The sequence below is a fragment of the Embiotoca jacksoni genome, unplaced genomic scaffold (assembly GCF_022577435.1).
Source record: "Embiotoca jacksoni isolate LCO1_2020_lvr unplaced genomic scaffold, fEmbJac1.0.p SCAF_20, whole genome shotgun sequence".
NCBI lineage: Eukaryota > Metazoa > Chordata > Actinopteri > Embiotocidae > Embiotoca > Embiotoca jacksoni.
The window spans coordinates 6,381,334-6,398,472 of record NW_027185341.1 but is presented as its reverse complement, the minus strand read 5'-3'; the positions used below and the strand labels follow the sequence as shown (position 1 = coordinate 6,398,472).

General features: G+C 43.8%; 1 protein-coding gene across 2 annotated transcripts in view; it reads right to left on the bottom strand.

Moving 5' to 3' along the window:
* Nucleotides 1–17,139, bottom strand: part of trrap (transformation/transcription domain-associated protein) — an 83,515-nt gene that overhangs the window by 30,948 nt on the left and 35,428 nt on the right. For both annotated transcript variants that reach the window (XM_069155970.1, XM_069155971.1), the window contains 15 exons: nucleotides 16,572–16,682; nucleotides 15,608–15,754; nucleotides 11,893–12,106; nucleotides 11,530–11,658; nucleotides 10,554–10,703; nucleotides 8,667–8,866; nucleotides 8,103–8,224; nucleotides 6,482–6,695; nucleotides 6,112–6,291; nucleotides 5,723–5,869; nucleotides 5,267–5,386; nucleotides 3,550–3,837; nucleotides 2,973–3,110; nucleotides 2,565–2,677; nucleotides 1,749–1,884 (listed from right to left, as the gene is read on the bottom strand). In XM_069155970.1, coding sequence (XP_069012071.1) covers nucleotides 1,749–1,884; nucleotides 2,565–2,677; nucleotides 2,973–3,110; nucleotides 3,550–3,837; nucleotides 5,267–5,386; nucleotides 5,723–5,869; nucleotides 6,112–6,291; nucleotides 6,482–6,695; nucleotides 8,103–8,224; nucleotides 8,667–8,866; nucleotides 10,554–10,703; nucleotides 11,530–11,658; nucleotides 11,893–12,106; nucleotides 15,608–15,754; nucleotides 16,572–16,682 — 2,409 coding nt within the window. The remainder of the gene's footprint in view (nucleotides 1–1,748; nucleotides 1,885–2,564; nucleotides 2,678–2,972; nucleotides 3,111–3,549; nucleotides 3,838–5,266; nucleotides 5,387–5,722; nucleotides 5,870–6,111; nucleotides 6,292–6,481; nucleotides 6,696–8,102; nucleotides 8,225–8,666; nucleotides 8,867–10,553; nucleotides 10,704–11,529; nucleotides 11,659–11,892; nucleotides 12,107–15,607; nucleotides 15,755–16,571; nucleotides 16,683–17,139) is intronic.

Here is a 17,139-nt window from a genome sequence, read left to right as displayed (position 1 = left end):
GATTTGTTCTTTCAATTTAAATAAATAATTGATGTTAAGACTGATCAAGTGTACAGTTTTGTAATCTTTTGCATTTCTGTAATTTAGTAACTTCAAAAGAAAATATGTACACAAGTGACGGGCTGTTATTGATAGCTAACTTGGCAGACCTAATGTTGTGGTAATAATAGTCATCAAGATCGAACACTACGATGTGTCATTGCACATGAGCGGTACATTGAAAGTTGACTCGCCACCGCAGCCGTTAAGTAGCTAAACAAAACACTTGAATGAATTTGGAATCGGTAGCCCTTCTTCAGAAACGGACACAGCTGGTGTGTGTGGTGTGATGTTTGTCTGTGTGTTTGTGCCCCTGATGTCAAGCGGAATAGCGTACACTCTTCACAGCGCTGTAAGTGTGGCAGTTTTAATTAAATGAAAACATCCGCGGGGAAGAGGCCTATGACATTTTCTGTGCATAATTTAGTACTTAACACACAAATACACAACAGTACTGTTTCCAATCTGAATGGTTTCAACAGGACTTTTGTACTAATGACTAATAAACCTGACGAGCCTGACACGGAGGCGGAGGAGTGGAAAAGGCCCTGCTATTGATTAAAACGCCGAGTGCATCAACACTAAACAAATAATAGTCATGGGTAGCCTCCGACGTCACACTTGTTGTTTGCTGCTGTGTGAGTGAGAGAGACACAGACTGAGAGAACTGAAAACCAAAAAGAAAGAAAGGGAAAAGAGAGCGAGACAGCATTGGTGTGTTTTTGTGTAAGCTCTTCTGATGCTGGAGAAAATTACAGTGATCGGTCAAAGCGCACTTATCGGGGGGTGACGCTTGATGAATATCCTGGAGACAGGGCCGCCCTTATCAAGAGCCAGCTTTAATTGAAAGCAGGGACGTTCGGACTTCGCCTCTGAGCTGATGAGCAGTGGGCAAGCAGGCTGGCTGGCTGAAAGCCTTGCTCTTCTCCTCCTCCATAAAACAAATCACCCTGCAGCAGATGCTGAGGTAATTATTCACACACGCAGCTGTCGTAAATATTAGCTGTTACAGCCAGAGCTACGGAGAGAGGGATGAAGAGATGGAGGTGGCAGTAAACGTAGAGAGGGTGGTAATGCCAGAGAAAAGAAGCTGGAGGAGGAGTGAGACAAAAGAAAGAGAAATGAGTGCACAGAGGAAGGAAGGAATGAAACAAGGAGGAAGGGATATAGTGGAGTTGGTGTTGCCATCCAGACAATTTAATTAGATGTCACCTTAGGACAGAGTGGCTCAATGGATTGGTTCCAAGTCTCCTTGAAAGAGCAAAGCAGGAGTATATGTTATATGTCAGGTGCTATCACACGCTCGCCACCCATCTACACTTTGTTTTAGGAAACATGAGGCCAATAAATTCAAGTAGCAAACAGCTGAACTGCATTTCCACAGCTTTACGGCCACCTCTCATTCTCCCAGGGGGGTATGGGGTTATGGAGGAACCGGACTCCACTGATATCAAGCTACTACACTTCACACTAACATGAGGCCTGGGCTTTATATATGCAGCACTGTACCCGAAACCAGGAATAAAACAAAGAAAAAAACAAAAACGTCTCCCTGGTTCACTGCGTTCAAGCCTCCAGGCTCCACTGCGTCTGTGATTGTTAGAGAACTTGTGTCTATACTGTTAGTGAAGAGGTTATTTCACCACTTGGGAGTCAGTCAGACACACAGAAATACACGCATGTTTACGAGACGATTTTTCAGAACTCACCTGTACCAGAGCCTCCTTCATGGCAGCCCAGTTGGAGACCCTCCAAGCACACTCAAGCACCAGATAAGGGTTTGAGTGACCTTTGGATTGGCCATATTCAGTCAAAGGTTCCCACTGGTTCAATTCCTTCGAGCAGCTGCAGATGAAGACAAAGGAGATGAGAACTTTAGTAAAACATTAAATAGTTTTGGGTTTTTAAAAACACTATAGCTGCTCTGAATAAGATTTTAGTAATAAATGTAGCCATTTTATCACCCTAATCAACAGTGTTATTTTTTTGGAACTACTAAAAGTCATAGCTTAAACGTACTAAAAATGAACTGTTGATAACTGACACTTTAAAAATATTTGTTTAGGTTTTAACCATTTGCATTAGTGTCTTAGTCTTTTTTAGTCTCATCCGTCTGGCTTATGTGTGGTTCTAACTTTGTGAATGATATGATTGGTAAAATACTCTATTGGAGGCAACTGAACTTAACATTGAACCCTATCTCGCTTAACACCAATACTTTTTTTTAAACAGACAGACATAAAAACAGATGAGTCATTTGGCTCTGCAGGGAGGCATGGTGGTCAAACGAGACTACGACAAACCATTAAATTCAGATATATCACAAAGAAAGAGACTTTTTTGTCCATTTTCTTCACATTGTGGATTTGACCTGCCTGCAAGACATGGACAGATTTTTTTTTGTTGTCGTAAATTGTAATTCTGCAGGCCGTACAGACGGCTTCTGAATGCCCTGCTTTATAATTTGTGTGATATATGGAATAAATGTTCTGTGGTTTGGTAGATTTCTGTTGCAGAGTTCTTACCGTATCCAGTGGTCCTCCCAGAGCTGGTACTCGGTGAAGATGGCAGGGGAGACGTTGCTCCTCTCGTGCTCTTTTCTGGCCTTCTCCATTGCTTTCTCATAGCTTTCTTGAGCCTGAACAGATATGTTGTTAAATTTCTAGAACCAGCTCTTCGCAATAACAGAAAATAAGCATAGTAACATATCATAAACACCTTTTTATAAAATGTTATATAGTATGTAATGTAGCAGGAGCACAAACTCCAAACTTATCATAAAGTAGAATAATCACTTTCATGAGGTTGGTGTTTGTTTGCAGGATTGTTGCATTCGTTTTAACAAGGGGAACCTAATAAAACAGTAATTGGATAAATACTGACAGACATACATGTTCAAGCGACCAGTGGGTCTACTTTAAGCTTTCTCTCACCTGTTCAAAGAAGCCATGCTGCTCGTAGGCAATGGCTGTAGCGGTCTCTGGAAACTTGCACCTCTTCTGCCACAAGCCCGCCCACATGTCCTCCTCTTGGAGTAGAGAGTACAGCTCTGCTAGAGAGTCCAAAATCTCCTGTATGGACACAGAACAAGATGTGGATGGCAGCAGAACAAATCGGAAAATCTGCAAGGATCAAACTGTAAATTTAATGAGAGCACATTTGCTAATGAGTCGAGTTCAAACGGGGTGGGAGGCAGATTTTCCAACTTAAAACATCAGACTGCAGCAAACATGAGAAATATATCTCTAGACCGTCCTCTGTGGAGGAGAACGATGAACAAAAAACACAGCAGTAGTTTGAAGAAGATATCCATGATATATTTTCTTTTGTCTGCTGGTCGAGGCAGTCATGTAGGGATCCATTTTCTTTTTCTTTCTTGACAAAGTCCTTGTTTGTATGAACATTGGCTATTGTCAAGTTAATAATTATTAGCGGAACTATTTAAAATGAGAAGAAAAAGCCTTTAAAAAACAACACTGCCAACTCTAAGCTTAAATGAAAATGCTTTACCTGCTGAGGTGGTGTGATGCTCTCCTGTTCGTAGAACTCGGTGCTCTGCTTGGGTTTACTGTGCAGGCTGAGGCCCTTTTCAAAGGCCTGCTGCTCCAGCATGAGAGTGGAGCGCAGCCAGAGGTTGTGTGTCTTGCCCAAGTACTTCAGCACACAGGGGCGGATGGGAATAGGAGGCACACACTGAGACATGGCTTCCACAAAGCAGTTGAGGGCACTGGGCTGGCAGTCCCTCTGGGCCTGGTGGCTACCACTGCACAGGAAAGGACTCATTTCTCCAGACAAAGCCTGAAGAGCGAGAGAAAGAGGAGATCATCAGCCACCCACTTTTACTTTAGCAGCAGTGCACTGATATGGCCTATTGATAAAGGCATTCTGTTGCATGTACGGGATGCAACATAATGCCATTTTCCAGAAAAGAGAGCTGTTAAGAAACAGGAAAGGAGAGTAGAAGATAACAGGTAGGATGACTGAGAGGGGGACAAATGACAAATTGCATGGAGCCTTCCTGTGTGTTCAGACCACAAGAAACATGATCAAAAAGTTACTCAATGTGCATTAATTTTAGCAACACGTGTCACGTTGTGATATAATACACACATATTTAAAAATAGTCAAGACTAGGAAATATTAACACTACAATGGTATTTCTGCCAGTTCTATTTTCAAATTCTTGTTTTATTTTTAATTATTGCAACATCTTTATCACTTGAACATTTATTAAAAGCAATGCAAATATGCAAATAAGAATCTTTACATGTTAGCTTGACCTCCACATGGCTACTCTACATAAACAGAGCCTCTCAGAACTCCCACATCTAGACAGAACCGACTCTGAGCATGATCAGGGGTTTACTGCTCTGAAAATCATGACTGACACACTGATGTATTGGTAATGAATATAATTCACTGCCCGTTGACAGCATGGAGTAATTTATGCTTTGATGGTCACTTTAATTAGACTGGTGGTGGAGAACGCCAATATGTCATCAAATTTCTTTCCGAAGGAGATGATGCTTTTTTTTTTTTTCTTCTTCTTTTTTTTTTTTTAAATCATTCCGATGTAATCCAGAGAAGTAAAGCCTGAGCCGCAGTAATCACTCTATTTTCACTATAAATTGATGTAATGGTGCCATGAAATGCAGAGCTTAGGCAGAATAAACACATATGACATATTTGTGACTTCAAGCCTGTCTTAAAAGGAAAAGAATACTTTGAATCTGACTGCCTCTTTAAGATTTCAATCACTTAAAATCAAAGCCTTTAAATGAGTCTCAAAATACTCTATAAGCATCTGGTTTGTTAAACTCATTACAGGTTTCCTCTCTCAGCTGTCTTGCTTCTGTACTTAACTTCACTGATTCTGTTTCTCATTGAGCAGAATTACATGTTTTGAAACTAGATGGTCTGACATACCGCCTGCTTGCTAACATCATTGATGAGGTTCAATAAAAGGATATAGTGGACGAGTTTGTGTGTGTTTGCAAGACAAAGTGCAAGTCAGAAATACTGGCTATAGAGAGTGCAAATCAGTGTGCGAGTGTTATTTAGAATTTTCTCACGTTGAATATTCACAATATTTGAAAATCTGATGACTTGGTCACAATCTTAACCAGTGGTCCTGAGGCTCGACCGGCTGAGAACCACTGAGCTAAACTATCCACGTGCTCTGGACTCTGGGGGGGCAACGAGACAGATGCCAGCAAATCCTACTCACGTGCTGCTGCCTGTCGGAAAGGATCTTCCAGAGGCGAGGGAAAAGCTGAACCCAGGTCCTTTCGGCCAGCGGCGTGGAGATGTGGCAGAGCTGGACCAGGGCGTTCAGAAGTGCCCCCGTCTGACACAGAGCAGAGAAAAATTACAGATGCTGGCTGCTGACACAGCAGGGCAGTGGTTCTTAATACCTGCTTTCAGGACTCAAGAGAACTGCTGATTTACTATCTTACTGAGTGGAGATGTATTCAAATAACACCAATGTCAAAATCAGTTCTTGATTTTATAGCTAGAACAAAAATACGTGTTCTAGCAAGTGTTCAGCAGTGTTGTTGTACTGCGAGTGGTTCCCCCAGGGAAATCAAGAGTAATTTCCCCAAAGCTTTGTCAAAAACCTATCAAGTCTCATCAACCCCTGAAACTGAAGGACAGATGCTGGTTCCAGAAGGACCAACCTTACCTTGACCTCCCGTAATGAGTCGAGGAACTTGTCATGGCGGTTGGTAAGCATGTGCAGTTGGTTGCCTGTGTCTCTGTCAGCCTGCTCTTTAGTCTTGGGAATGGCTGTCTGGTCACCTGGTGCTAATTCTATGTCGATCTCCACATCCTGCCGGAGGAATAAAAGAGGAGAAAGAACAAATATCTGTTGGCAGAGCTTTGAGATGGACGGAATGCTGTTTTGAAAGGGCATTTAAAGACATTCAAAATCAACAGCTTTTTGGTAATGGGCAAATGAGAAGAAACAGAAAAAAAGCATATTGCACTCTGTCACATCCACACTCCTAATGAGATAATGTGTTAATTTCTGTCAGACACATTGTGAAGTGTGTGTGTGTTCGAGTGTCCCACCTCCTCCTTGGTCTCACTGTTTTCCCTCTCACGGGGCTCCTGCTTGACATGCGTTGCCATGGCGAAGGCGGCGCGGTCATGGCTGTCAGCCAGGTTGATGACGTTGGTGATAGACGGCAGCATGGATCCCTGGCAGCTGGTGCCGATGATGGTGTTTCGCTCGCACACTGCCAGCAACAACTATCAAACGCACAAACGGGTGCAAAATGGAGCATCAGTGACAAAAAGCAACAGGAATGTCAAGATGATAGCTGAAACGAAAAAAGGCCAGAACAAAATAAAGACTTGTTCTTGTGTGTCAACAACACTCTTTTCAATGCAGGATAAAAGACTTCAAAAGCCCATTAGAGGATCAGACAACACTGTTTACCTCTATGCACTGTTTGATCCAGAAGTGGCTGCCCATGGCCTCCCAGTTCTGAGAACAGCAGATGTAGAGGAGCCTCTCGTAGACGCGCCGCTTCATGGAAGAATCGAACACCTCGAAAAACTTGGCTCTGATCAGCGGCTGACTGCAGCGAAGCCCTGAGAGGAAGGCTGGCTCCAACTTGGATGTGATGTCACTTCCTGAAAGGCTCTCATCCCTGAATATGTGACAGACACAACATTTAGAGCTGAGGTGGTGGCTCTCGCCCATTACACTTCTAAAATTATTGAAGTCAGTAAATAAAAACAGACTTTGAGCTCTTCATCATTAAACTACGAGCCAAGTGCACAGACAACAATCACTCAGCTGAGAGGGATTGAGTGGTTCCAAAACTTATTGTCATATGGAACTGAAACACAAATCTAGCAGCAATTTAAGAATGTTTGAGACAAACTCCTTTGTTTTTATACTTTAACTTGTCTTAATTGCATTTATAACTCAATTATATTGTATTTAGAAGAGCAAACGCATGCAAAGTTGATCTCTTCACTACCAGATCTTTATCAAAAGGATCTAATTACAACTAATTAGCTGAATACAATTTAACCAATCTTCTTTGGGATTAAGGGATTATTTACAAATATGGCGGAAAGGTAAAATTCCACATTTATTACAAGCAGAGAAATGGATCTGCATCACATAAATGCGAGCATGTTCACACGTCATTTCTTGAGCAGTTAACTATATTACATCTTTGATGCACAGACTACAGTAACAATAACAAATGTAACAATTATTTAACATGATTATTTCGACATCATCCTGCTGCACTGAATGGTTGTCGTGGGGATGATTCACATGGACGAATAAGAGGAGAAAGGTGGGACAGCGAAGGCAAGACGACCACAACTGCATCGTCCTGTATTTACGCCATTCTCCTAATCACACTTTGTTCAGGCACAGCTGCTTTATCATTCCATTATCATTACTCACTGTCCGTCAAAGCTTTACTGCTCGTCCTAAATCTTCTGACATGAAGAGCTGGTAGGGCGGGGTGGGGTGGCGGATACAGCAGGGTGCATTGGGCTGATTAAATGTGTATGCGTGTAAGATGGAAAGACAATGATAGCCATGGTTTGATGAATAGTAGGCAGAGAGACAGTCTCGCCCCTCTTACCCTCTCCTGCTGGGTGTCCTGTCACGAGCTGGCCGAGTCCTGATACTACTGTAACCCTGTGAAAGACCCAGGTGCATTATCTATCTCTATCACTCCCTGCTGTCTCACGAATACTCCTCTCTACCTTTTTTTTCAACCTACAGCTACAATAAATATTAATTAGTTCCTCAGCTCCTGCGTACCACCGACTGATTCTCATCATTACCATCTTTAATGATCTATCTTTACGTGTCCCATCTTCTTCAAAAAAAGATGAATCGGTAAACTGCTGATGCTCCAACTCCCCTCCTCTTCATCTTGATTGTCCATTGCTCCCTGACCCAACCTCCCGTGTCTTTTCCCCGCCTCAACCTCCCGACCTTCATCCCTCCCTGTTAAGATGGATGCAAGGGCGGCGTGGCGGCGGTGGCACGGCCATTTGGCCATGTGATGAATGGCAGTAATTACCTGTAGACGTAATTAACGAGGTCCAGGAACTGGGCGTTTAACTCAAGTTCATCTGGGAAACGCTTCTCTATGTAGGTCATCATCTTCACCAGCAAGATGGACTTCTCGCGCAGGTTTGGCATCTGAGAGGAAAATGAGTGTCGGGTAGAAAGTGGAGATGCAGGAGAGGGTATTTATGAAAATGAAAGAGACAGAAGAGGGGAGAAAATACAAAGCACAAATCATGTATTCAGTTCATTCCTTGTAAGTGCACCTCTCTGTCCGGCTCAGCCCGGCACTGCTTACTCTCCTACAGCTTAAAAGAAAATGAAGACCAAAGACACTTGTGTGGGTATTATGCTAATGTTAACCTCACTGGATTTGGAAAATGTGCTTTGCTTGTTGTTTGTCCAAAGGTTTCACACCTTTTAAAACTTTGCTGATTCAGTTCTCCATTCAGCTGCTGTTATCAAAGAAATAATGCTATAATCTGCTGAATCATGCATTTCCATTTGTTTGTACACATGATTTTTGTATAGCTTAATACCATCTGAACCGTCTCGCAGAGTAAAGCCTCCTTCTTACCTGGTTGGCAGCCATGGGAGAATTGTTTTTCACCCACTCTTCTACGATCTTGACGACGGCGCGGAGGATTTTGGGATCGGGAGACTTCTCGATCAGAGAGGTGAGGATGACCTGGATGAAGTTCTTCCTCATTTCCATGCTCATGACCGACAGGCGAGTCTTCACCAGGTCGAGACTGAGCATCACCAACTCACTGGTCACTATTAGAGCAGACAGGAACAACAGTCAGGAGGGTTAAGACAAAAACACTTGGTCACCACAGTAATAATTGTATTATTCATACAGATAAATTCAAGTCAAGCTTGTTTTGAATATGTTTTACAATCATGATGGAACGACTTGAGTTTCGTTTATTGGACAACTAAAACAATAATAATCTTTAGAGGCAGAGGCCTCACTGGTCAGATAGCCTTTGGTCTTAGTGTCTGTAACTTCTCATAGTGGAGGGTTGATGTCTGGGCTTCCCGGCATAGTCATTAGGGACTCGTTTACAGCACAGATAGCATCTTCCAGTCATTACCTCTCATCTCAAGCAACAGGAATTATGTAAAGCCAGACTTCTATAAACCTCATGAGGTCAAGAAAGAAAATGAACAGAAAACCTCGATACAATAATCCAAAACATGGCAAAGTACCAAAAACAGCACTTTAACTCTAATCTTGACACGTATTGAAGAACATGCAAGATAAGTTATCAGGAGGTTCTGCATCAAACAGTGACTCCCCTTTTAAACACACAGCAAAACAGCACAAGGTGACCGTCTGTTTACTTCACGCAGAGAGGGAACAGCAGACAATACAGACTGGCAACCAGAACCGAGGAACATTCCCTGTGAAAGCAGACAATCTGCGGAGTGGATCTCAACTCACCACAACCGCTATTGAAAACACAGCTGCAGCCATTGACGTAGGACTTTTGATACAGTCCTTGCAGGCGCTGCCTCTGAGATATACGGGATATCTGAGCTCTAACTGAGTCTGAGGAAGGCCACCGTGTGAGTGTGCTGAGTCCACCTCACAGACAGTCAAGCCCTTGTTGAATAAGGGGGGAGGGGGGAGAGGGGGGAGAGGAGGACTACGGACGCTATCCTTCCTGATAACGTCAGCCAGCCGTGACCGCAGCCCAACAGAGTAAGTCCAAGTGAGACAGTGGTTGATGTCTGGTGCACAGTCTGGTGAATCTCGGAGCTCTGATGGTGACTCAGGGCTTGTGAACTTGAGGTCTGGGTTAAATATTGAGCCACACAGGGAGGCAAACTGGGAAAGAGGTAGACTGTGGGCCAGGCTTGGCTGTTTGAACAGGGAATTACTAAGAGTGGCACCAGGTTTATGCTGACTGTTTGTATGGAGGCCTGTACGGATGCACTGCTGATCAGCCAATGTTTGACCCCCTAACTGTCAACCATGTTCCTTCAACTTAAGCAGTTTCAGCTAACTAAACCAAACCTTTCCAAAAGTTGTATTGTGTGTTTCAACTGGATATCTTTATGTTCACTTAATACAAATTTGCTACTCAAACATTATCTTGTTATTTGTATATTCTCTTAAGTTGCTCTCTAAATCTGCATATCAGAGTCTGTGTTAATTAAATTACATTTTATGTAAGACTGAGACTGCTACATTTAGAAATCAAATTAGTTTACACCCTTTTTTGAGCAGCAAAATAGAAAAAAAAACCACACAAAAAACAATGAAATCAAAGCAAGTGTTAAAGACCATTTTTATGTAGGCAGTGGACCACATGTAAAAGCTTCTCAATGTCCACATCTGTCCCTGTGTGTTTGTATGTGATCACTCTTTATGTTATAAGATAAAATAGGTGTATTATGGCTCCGACTGGCTTCCTCATATCTTTCCACTGAATTCATGTCCATGTACGTGATTTACCCGTGTTGGTCTCGGTCACTCCCGGGTTCGCCTGCTGAGGGCTCAGGTGTTCCCGCACCATCTTCTGTAGTGAGCGCATGAACACTGAGATGAGGCGGTCGATGTAGCTGGCGTTGTAGCTGCAGGCTGACTTTAGGATCATCAGTGTTCCTGTAAGACAAATGAAGGGGACGGGAGGAAGATAAAGGGAGGTGAGAAAAAATGGGCAACACAATCAGGACCCTTAACCTCTCTGGGGTAAGGTAACAGACACACACACCTGCAGTCAAGCTTGTGTTCATTCACACAGCGTGAAAAGGTTGGGGTTTTTTTGTGTCAGAGAGGCGAGAATAAGAATGAGTAATGTCCCTCTCTGTTGCTGCTCCCTGGAGGGGAGACAAATGTTAAAATGTCTCTCCCCTGGCCAGCCAGATGCATCACACCAGCGCTACCTCGCTGCAACAGCAGGGCACCGAAAGCTTTTTATTGACCACAAGTGTAACTTTGGAAAACTGTATCAAGTAGTGTTACCTTTAGACTGCTCTCTGGTAGCCATTTGTCACCTTTAGCATCTTATATTTGGAGACTTAATGTATATATCAGTTCCAAAAAATCATGACATAACTGTCTCCCTGAAATAAGCTTTTTCAATAAGTACTCACTGACATCTGGGTGGATAACAGTAATGTTTGCACAGGGAGGGTGGCCGAAAGCAATCCTTCCCAAGACAATCTTTCCCAAACCGCTGGACTGTGCCCCCCGTTTAAACTGGCCAGATGTTAGCCTGAGCAGCAGGGCCCATCGGGTTGCATTTTAATGACCCACTCACCGGTATAATTGCTAAAAGTGACTGAGAGGCCGCTTAGTTTTGTTGGGAAAAAAGTAGCAGTGAAATTTTTTTTTTATAACAGGGTTTATAAGCAACAAAGTGAGAGTGACAGAAACGGGTTAGAAAAGGATAAATGACAGGGAGAGAAAAAGTTAGAGCGTCTCTTACCGAAGAGTTGTGTTGGGTTGGTGTTGCTTGTGGCTTTTTCATAGTTGGTAAGTCCTTCGTAGATGACCTTGCCCACAGCTGCATACAAACACTCCAGTTCTTCATACTTAGATGCCACAGTTGATGTGCCTGGAGGAATAAAGCAATGTTTACTTCAGACAGAATGGCTGAAAACCTAAATCAATGCCTTGCTTTCAACACATGGCACGACAGGCGTAAACAAAAATACAGAGCGAAGGTCAAAATATTTTGGTACTTCTTTAATGAAGACAGCAGGGAGTTTCTGAGACATGCAGTGCTCTCCTGAGTGTATCTGGTTGATGGTCCTGTTAGAATTTTGGCAAAAAAGTAGTAGCGACTTACTGGGCTCAGTGGGGAAGATACTCATGAGGCGAGAAAGGAGGGAGTGGACGGCACGCAGGACTTTGGTATTGCCGCAGGTCATGCATGCAGCGATGCCCCGCTGGAGAGGCTTGAAGTGGGCCAGGATGGCCGGGGACTGCAGCACTGTCAACAGGAAGCAGAGGATCTCCAGTCCAGTGCAGATGTTGGAGATGTTAGCTTGCGCTGGCTGCTCCTGAGAGGTCGGAGAGGAGAGCAGAGAAACCAGGTCAGTTCACTAAAAGACGTGGGCACATGGAACAGAAATAATTCGCAGGTATGAGACATCACAATAAATGTGGTCCTCATATTGAGTAAAACATTCAGGTTTATCTTTTGAGTCACCAGCAAGCACCAATCTCCCAGACTGAAGAATGAAGCCAGCATGTACGTGCCACACTTGCTGCTGGCTCAGAAAGTGAGACAATCCCCATTGACCCCCACATTAACATGCCCAACTGAATAAACATGTTTACAACCCAGCACCAAAAACGGGTTTAGTGTGGCTAATTTCCCTGTTCATAACAACCATATCGTGCTGCCAGCAGGTTTCAGCTGTCACAGACTGAGCCATACAAAGACTCTCCACGGCGCTGCTCTCAGTTCCACCAACGAACCATCACTTCGCCTAACTCCTGGGTAATCCAAAAATGGGCCGAGTCAGGCACTGCCAAGATGACCACCACACTGAGCTTCAAAGCAGATCTTCAGTTAACTTATGGGTGACATCACAGAGGCTACGTCCATTTTTTTTTTCATCCAGTCTATGGTCACAAGTATGCAATCTAGGTCTGTATCCGATTCTGAATTTTCCAAAACTAGTAGGATTTTGCTGTCCAAATTCAAAAATCGGACTATTTGTTTCTTCTTTTTTTTTTCCCAACTTATACTATGTGGATCTCCCCCAGATAGTATATATATATATATATATATATATATATATATATATATATATAGTAAATTGCCAGTTGCCCTTGCTCTCAACTAGATGACCCAGTGTCCCCCCACCTCCTCCATCGCACTCCCAGCAACCTGGTCTGAAGGCTGACAGACCTGACGTTGGGGTGCGTGCTGGTGACACCTGGTTCTGGCCCACCACTCTGGGCCTTAACCTCAGCATGGTGTGGCAGCTTTGCCCTGGTTGCACTCTGTGCGCCTCCAGCACGCATTTCTCTTCCATCTTCCGGATTGAGGCGAGGGTTCAATGTCTGTGTTCAATGTCTGTGTGTAAAATAACCTTCAAAAATAAAACAACTTCTCTGCTTGAAGAATCTCAGTCGTCTGAAGGGTCTCTGACAGAAGATTCATCACCTGTAAAGAGGCACCTCCAGTACAAGCTTATAGTGCAAATTCATCCGTGGATACATTAACCATTTCAGTTTTTATTCCATGCAACTCAGAAATCAATATTCTACACCAGAGGTACCTCTCACACAAAAAAAACAAGGCATCGTGATAGCTGCTAAATCAAAGATCAATGGCGAGCGTTGGGTCCTAATTTTGTCTAAATTGCAATCAAGGTTTACAATGGCAGGGCCAAGAGGATAATCTGCAACAGATCCATGGCAGTAATCTTGGCTAATGAACAAGGTGACTCTTGTGATAAGGCTCCTGGTAGATATTAGTACAGTATTGATTTGGCACGATATTAAAAGAATGGGGAACTTGCCCCTGGAGCCGTGCAGATAGGGCATACGCATACATGGGTTTGTGTGCATGTCTTGTGTGTGTGTGTGTGTGTGTGTGTGTGTGTGTGTGTGTGTGTGTGTGTGTGTGTCTCCCCTTACACTCATCTGCCCTCTCATGCCACTCCCACTGACTCTTAATCACTGCCGTGCCAGTACAATGAGATGATAAAAGGTAATCCGATTTAGTGCATTGTTCATTAGTCTGAGTAAGAAGGCTGGGCAGGTAGAGCATGCTCCCTCCCCCCCCCCGGGAGGGAAGGGGGGGCTATGAATCTGCATAAGACCTACAGAAAGCCTTGTTTGTCAGACCATCCCCAATGGGATCTGGAAGGGTTGATTGGGATTGGGTTTGTGTCTGCCCGTGTGTGTGTGTGTGCCCGTGTGTGTGTGTGTGCCCGTGTGTGTGTGTGTGTGTGTGTGTGTGTGTGTGTGTGTGTAGGCAGAGAGAGAAAGGCGCAGCCGAGGCAGCGATCCCCAAAAGGGAACAAGGGAAGTGACAATTGCCGGCGCGTGGTGATAACCTTGTCTGAACAGTGACGCAAAATCAGACCAGAGAGATGTGTAGAAAAGGAGAGGAGAAATGGATAAAAAGAGCGAGAGAAGACAGACTGCGATAAGAGGCTGGATAGAAAAGAAGAGATGAGAGGAGGAAGTGGTTAGCGACAGAGGGGAAAAAGGCGAGGGGAGATGCGGGGAGGCGCAGCGGGGCGATACAGAAAGCACGGATTAGGAGTTTAGGATGAAGAGGGGTTGGGAGTTGAATGAGAAGGCACAGGCCAACCCGGATAGACTCTTGTTATCTCACCACTGTCATTATTTTGTCATTATGGTGGTTGGCGCCTCACTTCATGTATTACTGATAACAGACAAAGGACTCTGAGGTGTTAGAGCAAACACTAAGACGGAGCTTAAGCAGGGACAGAGAAACTTCTCTGGGAAGTCATCAGTTATCCACTGCTGTTTGCTGCTCATTGCTCCGAGTTGTAACAACAACAGCAAGCTGAAATATTTAGAATTGTATTCTGACTTGTTTGCCTAAAACCCTGTTGATGACATACACTCGTACTACCAACTTAAAGTCACAAAGGCTTTTTTTTTTTACTTACCCCATAAACAGCAACAGTAACCATAATAAAGTAATAAAGATAAGCCTGATTATTTCAGAAAAATACTGATAAGTTTAATATCCAAGGAAAAGCAGTGACTGACAAGTGCTCACAACAAGCCTGAATGTGGCTACATGAAGCATAAAGGCAGTCTAACAGGGCCGTTTACACCTTCCATTAACATGCGTCCTGGGTGGTCCGAAGGTGGGCAGCTCAAAGAACAGGTGTGAACGCACCAGGGAAGTATTGAGATCATGTCTGCTCAATCTGCTTTTTCAATAGAAAAAATATCCAGAGTGATTCTGCTGAGCACAGCTGAACTATACAGAAAAAAAAAAAGAGATTTACTAGAAAAACTGGGGGCTGTGAAGCAGTTAAATAAAAACAGGCTGTCTACCTACTTCCTTTTTTTGTTTTTGTTTACTTCATCTGCAATTTCTCCCACACAGACCCACACAGCTGTGAAAGAGCCACGCCCCCTTGCACAGTTTATTACTCCACCGCAGCGCAGAACCCAACATCTGATGGTTTGAGCTGTGAATTAAAAACTCTCGAGTTCAGAAATTTACAAATGTGAAATAGGTCTTAAGTTGGCTAATTGATCATGCATAAAAAGGAGGCTCGAGTAAGCAAGAGTGTCTCATTTTGCTAACTAGTGTGTTGACTCCTCTCACCTCTCTCCCTCTTTCTGTACCCTTTCATGTGTTTATTTACATGATGTGCGCGTTCATTTGCGTATCGAATGGGAAAGTCATATCCGATCACAGGTAGTCACTAGAGACGCATGTGGAGACGCATTATAATGCCAGGCGTGAACTGACATACTTATAGATGTCCACTTATGAGCGGAGGTTAATGCCAGGTGTCAACAGAGCCGAGGACAGATAATAACAATCATCTTACCACTGTCATTAGTAGCTTGTCAAACCACTGCAGCTTGAGCTCAGCACGAGGCCACATGTCAGGCCTGAGGGCCGTCTTCATCAGGCTAACGCAGCGGCGGGACAGCAACTCCCCTGGAGACCCAGCCACATTGGTGCTGTCGTTCACCTAGACGGGAGAGGTGGAGGAAGACTAAAATGATTACCAATGACAATGGATCTTCATCTTTAACATCGCCATGGTGTCCCGAACAGGTAAGAAATCACAGAGCGCAAGAAGAGGCCAGGACTGTCGCCATATATCATAAATACATAAATGCAGTTTGAGTTTAAATGGTGTCACAGCCGGGAAGGTGGCCATCCTTCAGTTCGGAGCCCCTGTATAGCCCTTCATAGTGACGAGCATCCTCCCTGCAGAGGCGTCCTTGACCAAGACGATGAATCCCTATAAGCTCTAGGTGTGGTGTCCTTTGGTGGATAGTAATCCTTCGGGCCAGTGAAAACATATTTTTCTACAGGGATCAATTCAGTATCACAATGCAAATGGGACACAAAGAAAAGATTATGTTTCTGTAGACTGGTCTGTGAGCAGTGACTGATCCCCAGCGGTTATACAGAAGGTTATATTCAACAGAGATGGTTGGATGAACAGTGAGAATGAAGGTTGGCCCAAAAAAGAAAGTAGGAAAAGTCAAGGTGAGTGAAATCTCAGCAGTCTATTTCAGGCTTGTAACCAAGGTCATCGCTGCCACTAGACCGAGGGGCAGCTGTGTGAGGAGACACAAAGGACTGCGCGTGTCTCTCTCTCTCTCTCTGTGTGTGTGTGTGTGTGTGTGTGTGTGTGTGTGTGTGTGTGTGTGTGTGTGTGTGTGTGTGTGTGTGTGTGTGTGTGTGTGTGTGTGTGTGTGTGTGTGTGTGTGTGTGTGTGTGCGCGCGCGTGCGTGCGTGCGTGTGTGCGTGGATGGCTATTATGGTGGAGGTCTTACCTGGCATGCGATCCTGATGAGGAAGTTCACCACAGTGTCCGTATGTTGTTTCTCGACAGGCTTGGTGAGCATTGACTCGGTACCTGGCATGGACTGGCTGCGGCCAAACACCTGAAAACAGAAACATTATAATTATCAATATGTCAAATATGTGGGAACTTTTTTGTTTGAGAAAAGAAAGATTTTAAGAAGTGGCCAGGGAAACACATTTGATAGTAAAACTTTCTGATACTACTGCCAACGCTGCAGTCCTGAGTTAGGATGGAATATCAAAGACCCGGCACAAAGTCAGGTTTTTGCCTGCACTGCTTATAGCAAAAAGCAAGCCGTACCTATGATTTTCTGATAATTATCCTGGAAGATTTCTGAGCAATTAACATTTCCTCAGCTCAAGCAGAAACAAATGCTGCTATTGCATTTTTCTCCTGACATCAGTTAAAAGAAAATAACACCATCACTGAGACTGCACCTTCTGGGTACAACAACTTTTGTTTAAAAGGATTAGTTGGCTGCTCAATCAGTGTCGATCATAACTGTATTAAATTCAAGCAATAACTTCCTCAATAAA